General features: G+C 35.9%; 1 protein-coding gene across 1 annotated transcript in view; it reads right to left on the reverse strand.

Moving 5' to 3' along the window:
- Positions 1-2,390: 2,390 nt before the first annotated feature.
- SAMSN1 (SAM domain, SH3 domain and nuclear localization signals 1) overlaps positions 2,391-19,663 on the reverse strand; it is an 83,914-nt gene continuing 66,641 nt past the window's right edge. Inside the window, exon 8 of the mRNA XM_006889815.1 lies at positions 2,391-2,593. Within this exon, the coding sequence (XP_006889877.1) occupies positions 2,391-2,593 (203 nt within the window). The remainder of the gene's footprint in view (positions 2,594-19,663) is intronic.

Genomic DNA, 19,663 nt, shown 5'->3' on the forward strand with positions numbered 1-19,663 from the left:
GAAGCTTCAAATCAGCTCAGTGGTGAGAATCTTTGTTTTCTTGATGTTGAGCTTCAATCCATATTGAAGGCTGCAGTACTTGACCTTCTGCAGCAAGCACCTGAGGTCCTCCTCAGTTTCAGCAAGCAGAGTTTTGTCATCTGCATAATGCAGATTGTTGATGAGTCTTCCTTCAATCCTGAGGATTCATTTATCCATACAGAGCCCAGCATCCCAGATGATCTGTTCTGCATATGGAAATTGAAAAGGTATGGGGCTAAGACACAAATGTCATATAACATATAAAATGATGAGTACTAAGACCAATAATAATGTTTACCAAATGACATGGAAGCACAAATAAGAGACCACCAATCTAAGCAAATTTCATCATGAATATGAAGAGAGATAAGAGCGGGACACTGGTCTTAGAGAAAATAGCAGGATTATTTGCATAAAATAAATAGCATTTGAAAAGTCACAAAGTTCACCGTGACTTCAGGGAAGTGCAAACAGTGTTAGTTAGGACTATGATGTAGAGCCAATCGTGGAGATGAAAGATCTGACTCATGTGATAGATATAAACGTTTTAAGGACTCTGTTCATCCCAGAAGATTAAGTATTGCTCTAAAAAAATGAAGATCCATCAAAAATTTTAAGCAGGAAAGTGCTTAATTTCATCTGTAGATTAGAAAGATCTTTCTGGAGGCTTTGTGGAAAATGGATTAGAAGAATTTGAAGGTAGGGCACAGAGTGAATAAGATAAAATTGGAAAGCAATACTCCAAACATGAGATAACCACATCCAAAGCAAGACAGCAACCATGGGAATGGAGATAAAGCCATACATATGAAAGCTGTTCTAGAAATATACGAGTTGATTACTTATTAAATATTTTAAAGGAAGCTAGCCATGAAATAGTGTGAAAAAAAATATCTCCTTTAAGTAACTAGTCAGATTTAAAAGTAAGGTTGGAAGTAGAAGAGAAAGTGATTTGGAGAGGAAATCTGGAGAGACAAACAAGGATTTTAGCATCCTTAATTAATGTCTGTACTGTTGTGTACCATCGAGTCACAACCGGCCTACAGCTGACTCTCCAGCAGGTTTTCAATCACTGGGAATATTGTTCATCCTTCTTTGGTGGAGCAGCTGGTGAATTTGAACTATGTGCCTTCAGGATTACAGCACAGCTTCTTGCTACTTGGCCAATAGAGCCACTGGGGGTCATTCAGAAAGATGACTTTCAAAGATCTGGAGTTTAAGAGAGAGTCTAAGCTTTGTGGGGATCACGAAGACAAAGGTTGGGGTTTATTTATTTATTTTTTTAAAAGACTAAGCATAAAAGTATGTCAAGAGTAAGAGAATTTCTCTAACTGTAATATTAAAGTATCTTAAAGAACATTGGTCTGGAAAGTACAATATGTGCATGTTTTTTTATTTTTAAAGTTAAAGTGTTTCAGAATGAAAACTATTTATAAACAAAAACAAAGCATATCTACAAGTAGTATTCAAATTACTTTTCCCAAAGCAAATTGACAATGTATGATTATCTGCATGTTATACTAGATCACATAAGAAAGAAATCAACAGAAATAATTTTAAAACTCAACTGTGGATCAAGATAAAATGTATCAGATACTAACTCACAATTCCAAGGCAGATTTTAAAATGAGTATAGATACTGCTTAGAATTGTGATGTTGGCGAAGACTCTAACTTGGTTGAAGTACATATAGAATGTTCTTTACCAGGAAGTGTGGTGAGACTTAGCCCCACACATTTTGAACATGTTGTGAAGAGGGGCCAGTCCACTCAGACTGACATTGTGCTTGGTAAAATTGAGGTTCATCACAGAAAAGGATGACCCTTCATTGAGATAAATTGACACAGTGGTTGTAACACTAAACTTAAAGACAGCACAGATCGTGAGGGTAGTGCAATATTGGGCAGAGTTTCATTTACTGTACATCGGATCACTACAAGCCGGAGCCTACTTAACTGCAAGCAATACTGTGAGTTGAGACATGTTCTCTTTCTAATTATTCAATAATACACACAAAATTAAAACCAGCAGGTAATAATATACAAATAAAGGGGGTTTTGCCAATTTTATGAAGTTGTTCTTGTAAAAGAATGTAAATAAAGGATCTGCCATGTTTACCAAAACATTTATACTAATCTTTTCTAATGCAGGCAGGTAAGGTATTAACAGTGAGGTTTAAAATAATATATGTGATATTAACAGTCATTGAATGTATAACCAATGTAAACGTTTGGGCGCAATCCATCAGGCTAAAGCATATTAACTCTGGAGTTGTATTTATAAATAGTTCTGTCTTACTAGATCTTTTTTTGTTCTTAAAAAGATCTAAAATGGAAAGGAACTATGGATACACAATTGAAGATGAGCCATCAGTCACTGGGCGCTGTGATAGTGATCTTCTGTACCATGTCCGGCAGATTTTCAGACTCCAGATCTTCCTTGCTATTATCTGAATTTTCTGATGAGATGTAACAACCAGAGTCCCTTGGACAGTCATCTAACTGTGACTTGTTTAAGGAGATTTCTGGGCCTAAGGATAGGACCACAGGTTCATTTTCTTGCTCTAGAATAGCTGCAAATGGAAAAGAGGGAAAGAATTAGAGAAAGCCAAAACACATTTTATTTTCTTCATGTGCTCACTCCTCTGCAAACACGATACCATTTTAATTGTTTCAAATTTTACTTCATTACAATTGAAATGTCTACGTGTAAAATGAAATCTATTTGTTTCTTATAAAATCGATATTTACATTCACATAGGAAAGAATCTGTTTTACTGGAAACAGTTTGCCCTTCCTTGCTCACTTTGAGTTTCATGGCATTCCTGTGAACCGCCCGCAGAAGGAAAGATCAAGATGGGCTCTCATTTTACCTTAATAATAAGTTGCCAAAGAAAGCAGATTGCATCCACAGTATGACTGATATCTTGTCCAACTACTCCTTAAAGTATCATTAGAAAAAGTCATTTGTAGCTTTAATTTGTGATTCAAGTGGATATAGTGAGTTTTGCAAACAATTCCAGGTACTTTAATGTGGATTAATGAATGAACGATCACTACAGGCAACAATGTATAGGTCTCCAACTCTCTGGAATTTAACTAATATAACTCTACTCAGAATTTTGCTGTTTGCAATGATTAAAGAAACATATACAAGAGACTTCAAGGAGTACAAAACCAAACCTTGCATCAACTCTAACTTACAAATAATCTATTTTATCTTCCAAATATTTGCCCATTTTTCTTACTAACAATCAATTGTATTCAGATAGTAATTTTGTGTTATGTAAATAATGTTTTAGATTCAGAAAACACGACTGACTTGAGGGGAGGTGTGAATCAAAGAAGCAAGATATTTCCAAAGAAGCTGAGCAACAATGCACTCTTTTCAAGACTAAAGTATCAGCTTTTTCTTTCCAACAAGACTATCATTCCATGTTTGTCTGCATCATGCCCTGAGTTCCTCAGGGAGATGAACCTCTAGTCACCACCTCTCAATCATGTTAGCATGTCTTCCTGTTTCCCTTTAAAACTTGAGACACCTCCACTTTCAACACTTAAAAAGTAATACAATGGGAGGGGGGGGGGAGTAATACAATGACAGCATGTACATTTCAGGGTGGGGTGAAGAGCCAGCATTTAGAGGCTATGTGCTTTATACCATTCCAGTTAGCAGAAAGAAAATCCAAACTGATAAGAGGAAAATTTTGTCTTTCATTCAAACTATGTAGCATAGGCCTTAGGAGGCTACACTTCTATGGCAATTTGAATACACCAGCTACACTGAGGAAGAAAGTTGGTCATTCTCTTATGTGAAATCCAACAGAGGGAGAGCTACGAGTTGATCCCAACTTGCCATCAATGTTATTAAAATATCAAGTGATTTATCTTTAAGAAACCCACACGTTTTTAATTGTTCTCAGTCTGCATTAAGTCTTGGTGACTAAAGCATCCTCATAAATAACGAATTTGTTCTTTTCTATGTAAGCAGAACAATACTAGTTACACAGCATCATGGGAAAATTGGGAGGGAAAGGCTGGCACAGGATAGAGCAGGTTTCAGGGCTATTGAACATAGGGTCACTATGAGTCACAAGCAACTTGACAGCACATAACAACAACAATCAAAACTATCTTCAGGGTTTTTTTTAAAGAAAAAAACACCTTAAAAACCAAAGAGCTCACCCCAATAAGAATAGCAAAATTTAACAGAAGAGTAAGCAACAAATGCTGGCGAGATTGTGGAGAAACTGCAACTCTTATACACTGTTCGTGGAAGTGTAAAATTGTGCAGACACTGTGGAAGGCAGTGTGGCGCTTTATCAAAAAGTTGCAAATAGAGATACCATTTGACCCAGCAATTGCACTACTGGGAATATACCACAAAGAGACTATAACTGACACCCAAGCAGATACATGCACACCCATGTTTATTGCAGCTTTGTTCACAATAGCAAGGTGTTGAAAACAACCTAGGTGCTCATCAACAAACGAATGGATAGAGAAGCTGTGCTATATTTACATAATGGAATATTACACTGCATTGAAAAACAAGGAACTCATGTAAAATGGGTGACCCTGGAGACATTATGCTGAGTGAAATATCTCAATCACAAAAGGACAAATGCTACATAGTGCCACTATTGTAAAACAGGACTGACATTGGGGTTGGGTAGAGACTGAGAAAGAGGGTATAAATAATATATATTCTGCATTGAAACAGATGAGGGAGAGAACTGTTTCAAAGGGATATGTGATTAGGTATTATTATCAGGACAGGATTCCAGAACAAAGGCTGCATAGTGGAGTGGACCTGGGGGAAGGGATTGTAAAACAATGAAAGAATTTTTCTTTTACTTTTCCAAGAGGGTAGTATACTACAGGGAGGGTTGGAAAGTGCAACAATGAATGAATGGAAATCCAAAATCTCTGAAAATTTTCATGAAAATTGATAATAAAAAGAAAGAGAAAAAAAAAGAAACCAAGGAGCTCTGCTGGAGTAGTCCATAGGGATTTGTGCTCCTAAAAGAAGGGATGAATCTCTGGTGGAGATGGACAATCTCCTCCTTTGCAATTTACAGCCTCCAAAAATCTGCTAGAGGGATGTAGTTAGCAAGCATCACTTATTTTTAAATTTTTCATAATATTTTAGTGTGTTTAAAGTGAAAGTTTAGACAAATTCTCCTCTAACAATTTTTTTATAAATTGTTTCATGCCATTGATTGTAATTTTTACAATATGTCAATATTCTATTTCCAATCTGTTTGCTTTGTATCCATTGATCTAGCATCCCTTCCCCTCCTTGACATCTATCTTAATTTTTGATGCTTCTTTTATACATCTATTACTCACTTATCTACTGTCTTGTTATCCAAATTTTTATATTTATAATAGTAAAAACATATACTATTCACCTCTTTCGCACATTAGCTACACTTACGTAATGAACAGTGTAGTTTGAGGTTAACATAACACTGGCTAGGACAGTGAATGTTATATGTCAGTTGGCTGGGCCATGATTTTTAGTAATCTGTCATATAATCATGTAATTTGCCAGTTATGTACTGCTGCAGTTATTCTACATTTGTGATATCACATACTTATCCTCCACTTTCACCTAAGGCTGATTTTCATGTATCACTTGGTCTTTTGAAAGGTAATGAGGAGTGAGTGTAGTTAATTGTTTAAGAGAACATATTATTCACAGGAAATATTGCTTATTTTGTACATTACCTATTGTATGGCTGATAGGTGCCCTGCTTCCTTTCAAGTATAAAGCAAATATTAGGAGGGTCGTCTTGGGGTTTCTTTAGTCAGTGTTGGTTGAAGAGACCTGATCTTTATTAAGAATTTGAGTTTTGTTATATATTTTTGTCCTGTTCCATCTGTGACCTTCCGTTGTTTTCCTTGCTGGAAAGGGTGATAATGGAGGCCACACTATTTAATAATTCTGGTCTTAGGGTATCAATTTAGAGGCTGTCGTTACTGTGAACTGTTAGTTCCATTGCCTAGTTCCTTCTTTCTGCTTTTAATTTCCTTCGTTTTCTTTTGCTTCATAAGAGTAGAAACCAATAGTTACATCTTACATGACTGCTCATAAGATTTACAGATTTCAGAGGCTACTCGCCAAAGTAGAAGCTAGACTATTCATATCTTTGTGAACTAGGTTATGTCAATTGACTAAATTATTTCCCAAATGATCTTTTCAAGGCCCTTGAGCCAGCAAACTAGTTATTTGATATGTTTAGGAACCCTCTATAACTAGACTCTGTGTGATAATATTTATTGAATTTATGTTAGTTATAGTATTATAAAATATTGGCAAAATGTATTGATTAGACTGTATACTGTTAATTTATATTGATTATAACATATATTGATAAAAAGCATTTATTGCATATTGATTACATAATATATTTGAGAAAATTAAAATATATTCTAATTTTTTTTTCTAAGTGCTTATTTCATAGCAAGAGAACATAATATGAGGGAATGCTAGAGGCTTAGTGGTAAGAAATTGCATTGCCAGCCCCATGGTATACAGTTCAAAATCAGCAGCTGCTCTGTAGAAGAGAGATAGTCACTCTCCTCCTGTGTGACTCACTGCCTCTGAAAATGTGCTGGAGGATAAGCTATGAGTCAGTCCCAACTCAATGGTACTCAACAACATGTATTAATTATAATGCAGATTGATAATATGTTTTTATTGCATATGGCACATACAGTAATAACATACTATGACAGGTTTGGAAGCAGGAGTGGCATCCACTTCCTAAATGACATGGCTCCAGAAACTATGAATTTTGATAAATGTTAATGATTGTAGAGCTGCTTCAGGCCTTTTTTCATAGGGTCACTATGAGTTGTGCTCGACTCGAAGACAATCAATAACATATATATAGTTATTATTATATACTTTGATTACATATTTATATGTCAAGATATATATGTATTAATAGCACATACACAAACATCTATTTACATATTGCTATTGATACTCCAACACATGAAGCTAAGCTGATTTACATGATATGTCTTCCTGTGCACATATATTACAGCAAGGCAGCCCTTAAATGGGGGCCCAGTTCTCTGGAGAATTGCTTTCTCCTCTGTCTCAAATTTTCTATGTCCTTGCTACTAGAATAAGATGAAGAGCATTCTGTTTTCTTTTTTGTTTGTTTGTTTCAAGGGTCAATAATTTAGTTCTTTTGTGAATGTCTCACCATCAGCAGTGGTAACTACATTTGAATATAACAGTCCTATTGGTAGTAAAAAAGTCTATATATCTTCTAGATCATATATGGTCCTATATAAACACAAATTTGAAAGGATTGAGTTACCTTTCTTTTCAGACTGGCATCTAAGCAGGACTTGGTATAATAAAAACTGCCCTCCTCCTAAACTCTTTGTATTGATTACTAATTATGGTGTTCTCTTCCAAGTGTAAATTCAGGGTTATAGTTCTCTGATGTCAGTTAGTGTTTTTCCCTTTAAATATAAATATGCAGCTTCCCTTTGCCATGGGAAGACTGCATACATTCACTTCACATGGAAGCAAATAAACAAGCAATAAATGACAAATGAACTCTAACCGAGAATATGTCATTTTTCAATATTAGTAATAAAATGTATTTGTTTTTAATTATACCCAAGAAGTACCATATCACTTTCTCTAAATTCTGGGAGTTGATGTGCTTTAAATACAGGTTATTTATTGTAGACTCCATTAATCTGAAATTTTTATAAAAAAAAAGGAAATAGTTTCTCAGTATGAATGTTATGGAGCACAGTAATTTACAGAAGAGTAGTAATTTGCTAAATGATTTCCTAGTGAAATGGAAACATGACTATGCCTCCCCAAATGCTTCCCACCAGGCTTGCAGTAATTTTAGGCAGGTGATCAGCTGGAGGCCACCACTGCAACTATAAAAAGAATATCGGATCATTATCTTATATTATGGAGATGAAAGCTATAGGGAATTCACTTTTGGCATTTGGAGGGTCAAGCTTTTCCTCTTTAGTGTTTATTTTTATTCTGACACTAATAACATGGGGATTGACACAAACCTACATCCTGTACTATCGGTGATCTCTCCAGCAGAGGTGATGAATTAACGCCAACGCATCCATGCTTTAAGCCATTCACTCCCTTTGTGTGGCTATGAAAGAGATTAACATGAAATGATTTACCCAGAAACTGAAACAATAACCTTTTCTGGTTTGTACCCTAGTCCAGTCATCTGAGCTAACTAGACAAAGGAACTAATGCATTGGAATGAAAAACCACCTCCAAAACGACTGACTTGCCATAAGACAATTGAGTAACCCTTTTCATACCAGAATGTGTTTGATAATATGGTAAGTTAAAAACTCAGGATTCTACTATATCTTTTTGTTTGTCTTTATGTGCCACCAAGTCAATTACGATTCATAGTGATCTTATGTGAAAGAATGGAACTTCATAAAAGGTTTTGGATCAAATGACTAAGTCTACTTTCGTGCCATAGCTGTCTATTGACAGTCAGACACTTAAACTTTACGTCACCAGGGTCCTTATTCTTTTATTAAAATTACACTGAAACAAAAATTCACAAAAATATAACACATTAATGCTTTCTATATTTTTCAGATTAATATGTTGTTATAGTATTACTTTAAGAAAGATTCTAATTTTTTTCAATAAATCCTCCAAATAATTGAAAATATTTTAAAAGCTGTACATTTTACGAGTCCCATAATACTGAATATTCATTATACAATAAGAAAAAATGATATCTTTCCTGCAAGTTAATATCTTGAAAACAATTCCAGATAGTAACCTTCCAAAATCGTATTTAGTAGCAAAAATAAAATATTCTTATTAAGAACAACATTATTTAGGAAATATTTTCTTAGAAGTAACTTGACTATTAACAATGTTTTTCCATTTATTTCTCACCCTAGTTTTTTATGGAATTGCATGATATTCATCATTCAACATTTTAAGATAGTCATCGATTTAGCAAAGTGTGGCATGGCAATTAAAACAGAAGACAACTAATATAATCATTCATAAAATAATTATATTGGAGCTGTGACATTTAATTAATTAAGTATAGGCAAGCTCAATTATGCTAAAAGTGAAGAAACCTTTAAGGAAATCAAGCTAGATTCTTATTCTGGGGAAAAGTTATACTTGAAGTAACATCTGCTTTGTATTCATAGAGTGGAACTTTAAGTATTATCTTCAAAATGAAAAATACTAGTTATTGTTTGACTTGCCTAGGTATCTTTGCTAAATTTTCTAAATTTTTGCTTTCCTGTTTTACTTGTGTTATCATTGAAGGGGCAGCATAAACCCCATTTTTTATAAACCCCCATTAATGCCAGAAGCAGAAGTGGGCCATAAAAATTCTTAGCTTAAGGCAAACACGAATGCCCTGGGTAAAGTCTTATCTGTCCTTGCAAAGTAAAGAATTAACTAGTGTCTAAGTGACACAAAAAGACTAAAGGTGGGCAAAGTAGCCAGCCCATCAAAAGCCGATCCACATGACTGATCCCCCGACCCACCAACCATGATCTCAATCTCTCCACCCCGACAGGGGCACCCAGGAAAGCCATAAAAGCAATTGGGAGGGGAGACTCAGGGCTTTTCTCCCTTGCCACCTTCCTTCAGAGGGAGAAAGCCTCCACTAGTGGTTACTCTGGAATAAAGTGCTTATTTGTATTTACAAATGTGTGGATTATTCTTTTGAGGGGCATTTCATCGGCAGAACAATCATACCATAGGTATGATACCTATGGGCTAAGTATAATAGCATAGTGCAGCCTTGGCAACACAGGAAAATGCCTGCCTGAGGTATGTACTCAGTTAAACATCTTTTAAAACAATGTAACACTTGCATCAACAAAAAGCAATAGAACTGGAACAGGACACAGACAAGGGACTTCCTTGATACTCAAATAAAGATACTTCTTTGCTTTTTGAACTATTCTCCTTTTTTACTTTAGCTGGGCACCACCTTGATAGTGGAAAGATCAGGCTTGCATCTTGTAATGGTCTAAATCTCATCTTCATGTTGTGTTATTGTTAGGTGTTATCAAGTTGGCTCTGAATTAGCTAGCAAATCCCTACCAGATTCTACATTGTGCTCATAATCTCTGCTGTACTTAAACCTATGTTTGTAATACATCAGTATCACATGATCAGTATCCAGGTATGTATGGCTCTATTTATTTATGGAGCTCCGGTGGTTGGAGTCCTTGTGCTGCTAATTAATTCAAAGTTCTTAATCCACCAGTAGCCCTGCCAGAGGGGAAAAGAGGAATAACTTCCTCCCTGCACGAGTTACAATATTGGAAACTCAATGGAGAGTGAATTATGAGTTGGCTCTGACTTGAGAGCAATGAGTTGAGTTGAGTAATGACTTTATTTAATTTGTCCCGAGGTGGCATTGTCTATAGGAGTATCATTTAGTAGATAATACAACATAATTATAAGTTTTTTCTGATTTATTATTAATCATACACTTTAACTACATTTTAAAATTTTCTAATTATGGTATTTAGAATCCAGTTATTCTGCTTAGAAGAGATTCTAATTTCTCTACCTTAAAAAATAGCTATTTTTAAAAACAGGAAGTATGTCCTGCATATTATTGGTATATAGACTATTTTCATCATTTAATATGTTCAAGGATTTTTTTTCATGTTCTTGGAGTACTGTTAAATTATATTACTTCATTCTTGTACATTTACACAGTGGAATACTATGCATGCAGGAGCATTCATTTTGTAAATTACTACCTAACTTGGGAGGGACTGGAGAGCATTATGCTGAGTGAACTAACTCAGTCCCACAAGGAGAAATACTGTATAAAACCATTATTGTAGAATGAGTATGAGGATCCAAGGTGGGGTGGAGGCTGGAAAAGGAATGGGGAGAGGGTGGGAGGGTAAGGTGTTAATGCTAGGATTGCACAATTCAATGTGTGGAGGGTGTGAAGGAAATGGGAAGGATCTTTTGTGAAAAACAATGTTTTCAAACTTTATCAATAAGTCAAAGTAATATAAAACAATTTAAAAATTTTTAAAAATATATTATTTCATTCTCTTAAAATTTTTATTATAATCAGTGTCTATCTTGATTTAGACAATTATTGATGGAATTATATGTGGGGCTTTTATTATGAACAAGAACTATTAGCATGTCAGCTATCATTTAACTTAGTAAGAAAAATTCCTAGAATTTACCTATTTTGATAGTTTTTGACACTACTGCCTTCTAAAAACACTATATCCATTTAAATCTTACACACACACACATATATACACAGCACTTATCTAAATAAATATCTTGACAACACATACCAATGCCCATTAGCCTATCACAAGCACTTACACTGCAGAGATGGGATTTCCAAGACACTGACTTTCTTGGATGAGAGTAGTTATTCTCACCCTTCATGCAAAATTTACTCATTCTACAAGTATTTGTTAAACATTCACAGGGTGTGAAGTAGATGAGTTCCCATTGATGATCCAAATAATTAAGCACTTGACTAAGGCAGTTGAAATATTTGAGACTGACCCCACAGGCACTGCAGAAAGGCCTTGAATTCTGCTCCCAAAGGGTCACACCCAACAAAAGTCTTCAGTGATCACTGTTACTCAGCAAACATAATCAGAACTGGTGCTGCAGAAACAGGCTAGTTTTTGGCTTGTTTTGGATGCAAACCACAAGTCTAACTAAGCCCTTTGGAAAAACACAATGATGACAAGGATTTCAACCTTGTGTGACAAAGTAAGTGATGCAAAGCAGTGAGCAATCATAGTGCAATTAAAACAAACACACACACACACACACACCCCAAAACACGCCTACAATTGTTTTCTAATGCAGGAATGGCAAGGTCATCAGTCTTTTCTCTGCAAAGTACGCTTTTGGTAAAAAAAAATCATTTTTGTCAAGTCAGAACTGACTGCTAACAGACCCTTCAGCAGGTTTCTGAGGATATAAATCGTGTGGGAGGAGAATGCCCGTATTTCTCTGATTATTGTTAGGTGCCGTTTCTAGTAAAGAATATAAATGCTCATGTTTCACTTTGTTGTATTTGCATAAAATGGAATATGGCATCTATCAAAAATTAAAATGTTAGTAGATATAACCAAAGAGAAATACAAAGATATTTAATTCTATAAAGACAAACATCTTAAAATAGATATATAGTACATATTTCTAAAAACATAAAAGCAAAATGAGACTATGACTTCTCCACTCAGTTTATGTAGACAATTACCCCATCTCACTTTAAAAGCTTTAGATCAACTTCTTGAGTATAATTTCAAATCATATGGCAAGTGGGTTGAAAACTCCAGGTACACATGTCAGGGGCTAGGGCACCAGCCTACCCTGGCACGCTGTCAGGCCAACTGCTGGACTGCTGCTTGGCATAGCTACAAATCCTTCCTGCTGGCTGCTCATGTTCCAGGCTCCTGGCTGGGCCCTGCCATTTGTCCTGTACCGTTTTGGGCAGGTAGACAGTCAAGGAGGCACAATCAAGGATGGTGGAGCACTGAGGGGCTGCTGTGACCACAGCTGGTGCCGACAGCCAGGCACACAACCCATTCAACCTCTTCCTCTTTACTTGACACTATAACCAAAATTGTCGTTATCCAAAATATATTGTATACTGTTTGTAGAGAAGTTGCCTTACCTTGTTACTGAGATTTTTTTTTTTAAGTTTTCCTTATTCCTTTATTGCAGGGAAAGTTAATTTCCTATGATTAATTTTCTTTGAGAAAAGCAGTACATATTATCACAAACAGACTTTTAAAAACACATCAAGGAGATAATAAATGTGGGAGAAAGAAAAATATTTGCGACAAATATTTGCCAGTCTTTTTTCTTACTCTGCATTTCTCGGCAATGAAAACGGGTCTTGAAGGTTGAGTTTAACACACACACACACACACACACACACACACACACACCCATCCTTTATTCTCTTACTTTCTCACTGGTAATATTTACTCAAAGTAAACAAACGAAATTTAAATTCAAATAGAGAAATTCTAAATGTTCAAAAAATAAACATATTCTGCCCTCTAGCTCCTTCAAGACCCGTGATTCACCCCAATTTTTCTTCTCTCTCTAATCTCATTTAGACTCCCAGTGGATGAAGCCAGTGACCCAATTCTGCTCAATTCTAATGCAGGCTGAGAGCAAATGCAGGGTATCTCTGTGCTGGCCTTGCTGGACTAGGGAACCCAAAGTTGTTATCCTCCTCTAAAGGTAATCCTGTGATCAGCTCTGACACCACTCATCAACCCTGCTATCAGCTTGTTGAAGAAAGGAGCATCTTTACCTCCTGTCAAGCAGTGACCTGAAAAGTTTAATCTGGTTTACCTTTTTCAAGGTCAAAGTGAGTAGAATGCTATCTATTTTGGACTAAGAGGAAAAATAAAATTGACTGCTCTAAGCCTTAGCTCTTTTTCTTTCACCCCTGTTCTATCACATGCCTTCCCGTTCCCTCTCAGTGCATTAAGAGCTCACATGGGATTGTGGTCTTTTCAACATTATATCAAACTTTTAACTCTTATCCTCAAGACAGGTGCCCGCTCTGCACCATTTTTTATGTTGACTGACTGATCAGCAAAGCAAAGCTTTCCAAGTTTCAGCTTTCAAGCAACAAGGCCCTAAACTTAAATTCATGGGCATTTCCAGAACAATGGATGTTTTTCAATGATAGAAATAAAGTACATACATGAAATTATGGCCTAATTATACACCTCATTCTCTCCCCACCCCACGATAAGGCAGCCATTATTAACCTATGACTGTGGCATGCATTTTTTTACTAATGTCTCAGTTTTATATAACCATATATTCAAGGTTTTTATCATTCAAGGTACATGAAGGTTGTGCATTTAATCTTTAGCATGGTTGTAGAAGATATAATTCACAGAGAAGGGAATAGATAAAAATAAGCATGCGGCAGTATGGTGCCGAATCATCAGAACTCACCATCTTATCAACAAATGAAAGTCATTCTTCTTTATTTCTCAAGCAAAGCAGTTTCATATAAGATAAATAGCTTTCAGTCAGAATAGCCTAACATGCAATATGCATCTTTTTGACATGTATATTCTAATAGTACTTTAGACTGTGAGATTAAAAAAAGAAAAATCTCATGTTTATGTGCTGACAACAAACATGGGTCAAATCTGCATTTTTTTCCATTTTTCATCTTCCAGAATCTGGCTCTGTGTGTCTGTGTACATGACCGACTATTATTAAGTAATATAACTTCTAATGACCTTCCACCACAATTTCCTGAAGTTTTATAAGGGAAACAATTTAAGAGATTTGCCTTTTTACTGTTAAGCACTGAAGGTCATTTCATGCTTTCAAGACATTTTGTTGAGAGTCTAGTAGAGTGTTATTAGCAGATTTAGGGAACTGAATTCTAAGAAAGGGGAAACCGCTAAGATACCCTGATTTTGGTTCTCACATCTTGCAATGAAAACTATTGCTCAGAATGTTTATAAAATTACTTCCAGCCCCAGTTATACTTATCTATAAAGCATAATACAGATACTCTTTTAAAAATACTCTTTTCATAATACAGAAAGTGATGGGTGATGAGGGAGATGAAGTGAGGAGATTAAATGAAGGCATGCATTTGGCCCTGGATTAACAGAGTTCTGCTGGTTACTAGTTTACTTTTAAAACTTCTGCTTGCAAAGGCACTTGGATCCTTTCTACAAGGCAGTCTTGCTAGCCTAGATTTTTCAGAAGTCATGCTATTGCAATGTTTATGTTCTTACTTAAATATTAACATTCATCTTCTGAGATGGAAAATTGAAAGGCAGCCCTTGAGAATACTGGAAAAGTGCAGGATATTTCCATTTTCAAAGATACAATTTGTTCTTATATTTAAGAGTGTGCACATGTGGAGGAAAGGAACTTGAATTTTTAAAGCAGATTGTTTTATTTTTTATTAAAACACCAGTTCAGGTAAAAGCATACCTATGTTCATTGTAGTACTATTCACAACAGCAAAATGATGGAAGAAAACTCAATGCCCATCAACAGATAAGTGAATGAAGAAACTATAGTACATGCACACATAATAATAGAATATTATGTAATTTAAAGAATAATGATGGATCTGAGGAACATCTCATAATGAACCTGTATAACACTACATTGAGTGAGATGAATCAATCATAAAAATAATAATTGTATAGGAAAAAATTACTCTAAGAAGTTGGTAAAAGATTTTCCATACTGAAAGAAACATACTTTAATGGTTATCAAGTGAAAGGGGAAAATATAAGCTAGAAAAGTTACACTTCAAAAAAACAAATAAATAAACCCACTAAGCTCTGTGAAAATGATTTATCTTTTTGAACACTGTAATTCACTTCTGGAAAATATTTTCATTGGTAAAACAGACAAAATTGGCTTATTGACTTTGGACACACTAGTAAGAAAGGCTAATCATTATAAAAGTACAGTAAAAAGGAGGCAAATTCTCAGTGAGATGATTTGACCTATTAACCACAACAATGGACTCAAACACAGCAACAATGGTGATGATGGGACAGGACAAGGCAAGGTTGCTACCATCAGACCCTACCTGATAAGAGTAACAACAACACAGTCTCAAAGAAGAAAGTAGACTATAAATGTTGAGAAAAAAAAGGTTACTCTTCTCCCTTCTTCTATTTCATTCTCAAGTTATATAGGATAGTAATGGCATTGACCGTGAACAATATCCATTTAAGGATCTAGAATAAATCCATAAAATCTATGAATAGATAATGAACACTACACTGGAATAAGTGAGAGGAAAGGCTATTTATCTGAAAAGAATGCATGATTAAGTATTATATTTATAGCAATTAACAATCTGGAACAAGATATACATTACAGAGTGAATTGAGAGAAGGGCAAGGAGGAAAATGTTTAATGATGAATGAATGAAAATCCAAACTTTCTGAAAATTTTCATTAAATCACATTGGAAAAAAATGCATTTCTTCGCAAAATACTATTTATTGAGAAGCTGTGTCTTGAAATGGCAAGTGAGATGTGAAGAATACTGCTTGATTTTGTTTTGGTGCCATTGCGTCAAGTACAACTCATAGAGCTCCTATGAATAGCAGATCTGAACCCTGTCCTATCCTGTGCCATCTCTTCCTTACACACTAAAGGCCATTACAGCATCACCGTTTCAGTCCACCTGGTTGAGGGTATTTCTTTCCTGACCCTCTATTTTCCATGTCCCTCTCCAAGGAATAGCCTCTCCTAGCAACATGCCCAAAGTATGTGAGGTGAAGCTTCATCATCCTTGCCTCCAAAGAGCACTCTGGCTGCACTGTCTCCAAGACATATTAATTTGTTTTGGGGCTATCCATGGAATGTTCAGTGCTCTTCTCCAACACCACAGCTTAACGGCATCAATTCTTCTTCTGTCATCCCTATTCATTGTCCAGCTCTCAGATGCATAACAAGTGATTGGAAAGACCATGGTCTGAATCAGACATAGTTCAGTTCTCAAACTGACATCATTAACCCTCAAAAATTTGGTGAGGTCCCTAACTGCATACTTTCTCAAAGGAATGTTGTTGTCAGGTGCCATAGAGTTGTAGACGACTCATGGCCACCCTATGAACGAAATACCTGAACACTGTTCATAGAGTTTCTTGAGGCAAGTCATTTTGGAAGGGGATGCCACTCCTGCTTCCAAGCTTGTTTTAATCGGAAACTCCACCAAACACTGTCCACCATGGGTAAATCATTATCATATTTGGCGTATGACTGTCACAGTGTTTACCATCACAGCAACCACGAGTTACCTCTGTACAGCAATGCACAGACCAGTGCTATACTATGCAGAAGAATGTTTGACAAAAACAATTTAAACCAGGCCAGAGTGCCACAGATTAAAATCACGCACCTTGGATTTTTAAAAAGAACCATGCTCTAGTAGATTACTTTCAACCTGGTCTCCAGTGCCATGCTGCCTATGCTCATGGATTTTAAAATAGAAGGCCTTATCACAAAGGCCTCACTTCCCCTAGCAAATCAACATTCCAGCATACAGCTCATTCATTCCAGCCAAAAGCTTCTGTAGAACCAGCTCCAGTAGATGACTTTCAGACTGGTCTTCAGAGCCATGCTGCCTATGCTCATGGAATTTTTTCTGTCTGCTGGTACCAAAGATGTTAATTGTAGATCCAAGTTAGATGAATCTGTTGACAGTTTCAATCTCTTTTCTATCCACCATAATGTTGCCTATTGGTCCAAGGGTAAGAATCTTGTTTTCTCGATAGTGAGATGTAATAAAAATTGAAGGCTCTATTCCTTAACCCTCTGCAACAAGTTCCTCAAGTGCTCCTCACTTTCAGCAAGCAATGTTGTCTCATCTACATAACATAGGTTATTGATGAGTCTCCCTGCAATCCTGATGCCACATTCTTCTTCAGAGTCCAGTTTATTGAATAATTTGTTCAACATACAGATTGAGTAAGTATGGAGAAAGAATACAACCCTAAAGCTCTCCATTCTTAATTTTAAACCATTCTATGTTCTCCTGCTCTGTTAGGACAACAGCCTTTTTCCAGGTATAGATTTCACGTGAGCACAATTAAGTGGTCTGGGATTCCTACTCTTCTCAGTGTTAGCCACACCTTGTTTTGATCCACAGTGTTAAACACTTTTGCATCATTATAAAGCACAGATAGACATTCTTCTGGTATTCTCTAAAGTCAGTCAGGACCAATCTAATAATGATATTCCTGGTGCCATGGCCTCCTCTAAGTCCTGTTTGCACTTCTTACAGTTCCCCACATATGTACCATTCTAGCCGCTTTTGAATGATCTTCAGCAGTATTTTTTTTTCCTTGCATGCCATATTAATTATGTTGTTTGATATTTTCCACATTCCAACATTCAGTTGGACCACCTTTCTTCAGAACGGAACAGAGATGGGTCTCTTCCAATCTCTTGGCCAGATAGCTATCTTCCAAATTTCCTGGCATAGACTGGTGAGCACAACCAAGGCTGCATCTGTTAGCTGAAATAAGTGAATTGGTATCCAATCTATTCCAGGGGGCCTTATTGTTTGCCAGTGCCTTCAATGCAACTTCCACTTCCTCCTTTATTAACACTGACTCCTGTTCATAAGTTACTTCCTGAAACTCTTCAGTGTCAATCAGTTCTTTTTGGTATGATGATCTGTCTATTCCCTCCATTATCTTTTGGTGCTTTCTGGGTCATTTAAAAAAGTACCCATAGCATCTTTCAATATTGTGACTCAAGGTTTAAATTTTTTCTAATTTTTAAGTTCTCTCAGCTTGAGAAATTCAGAGCAAGTTCTTTCCTTTTTATTCTCCAATTCCAACTCTTGAGCTGCCCTTTCAAATCTTCTGTTTAGCTCTTTGGCGTGTTTTCCCTTTATCTTGGCTTCTCAATGCTTTAGTACAATTTTTCAGTGTCTCCTCTGACACTCATTTTGGGTTTTTCTTTCTCCCCTCTCATTTAATGGTATTTTGCTCTCTGCATGAATGATATTCTGATATCATCCCATAACTCATGTGGTCTTCAGTCACTGGTGTTCAATGCTTAAATATGTTCCTAAGATGATCTTGAAATTCAGATGGAATAGATTCAAAATTATATCTTGGGTTTTATGGACTTATTTTCTTTGGCCTCAATTTGAACTTGCATATGAATAATTAATGGTCTGACCCACAAACCTGACCAGGCCTAGTTTTAAGTGCTGATAAGGAATGTCTCCATTGATTTCTTCCACAGACATAATCAGTCTGATACCTATGTAGCCCATCAGGTGAGATCCATGTGTCTTTTTTTAGAAAAAAGTATTTGCAATGAAAAATCATTGAAAATCCAAAATTCAGTCATATTATTTCTAGCTTCATTTCTATCATCAACCCCATATTTTACAACAACAATTCATTTTTAACGGTTTCCAACTTTGGCATTCCATTTATCATTAACTCATCTTGATTGCATGTATGGCCAGTTTTGGACTGCAATATTTAGTAAAAATTCTCAGTTTCTTTCTCCTTTGCCCTAGATGTAGGAGCATATATTTGAACAATAGTCATATTAGCTGGTCTTTCTTGTCTTTATATGGATAGTATCCTATCAGTCACAGCATTTTTAAAGCATATTTAAAAATGGAACTTGAAATTGACTTTTTGACCGTAAATGCAACATCATTCTTCTGTTTTTCTTTCCCGCATAGTGTCTGATTCAACGTGGCCAAAGCTAGTCCATCTCATCTCATTAATGTCTAATATGTGGATGCTCATGTATTCCATGTCATTTTTAAAAATTTCCAGTTTGCCAACCTTTAAGTCATGTACATTCCATGTTCCAATTAATTATTAAATGATGTTTATCATTGTTTTTCCTCATTTAAACTAATTTCCAAGGTTGGAAGTACGTGGTTTGTACTGTTGAGTAAATTGGCCACTTTCTCAAGAAGACAAAGATTCTCACCACTGGACCAATTGTCAGCATCAGAATGGATGGTGAGAGATTGAGATTGTACACAGCTTTAGTTTGCTTGGCTCCATAGTCAACAGTCTTGGCACCAGCAGCCAGGAAATTAAAAGGCGCATTGCCAT

The sequence above is a fragment of the Elephantulus edwardii genome, unplaced genomic scaffold (genome assembly GCF_000299155.1).
Source record: "Elephantulus edwardii isolate Elephantulus edwardi_28Jun2011 unplaced genomic scaffold, EleEdw1.0 scaffold00081, whole genome shotgun sequence".
In the NCBI taxonomy this organism is placed as follows: Eukaryota; Metazoa; Chordata; class Mammalia; order Macroscelidea; family Macroscelididae; genus Elephantulus; species Elephantulus edwardii.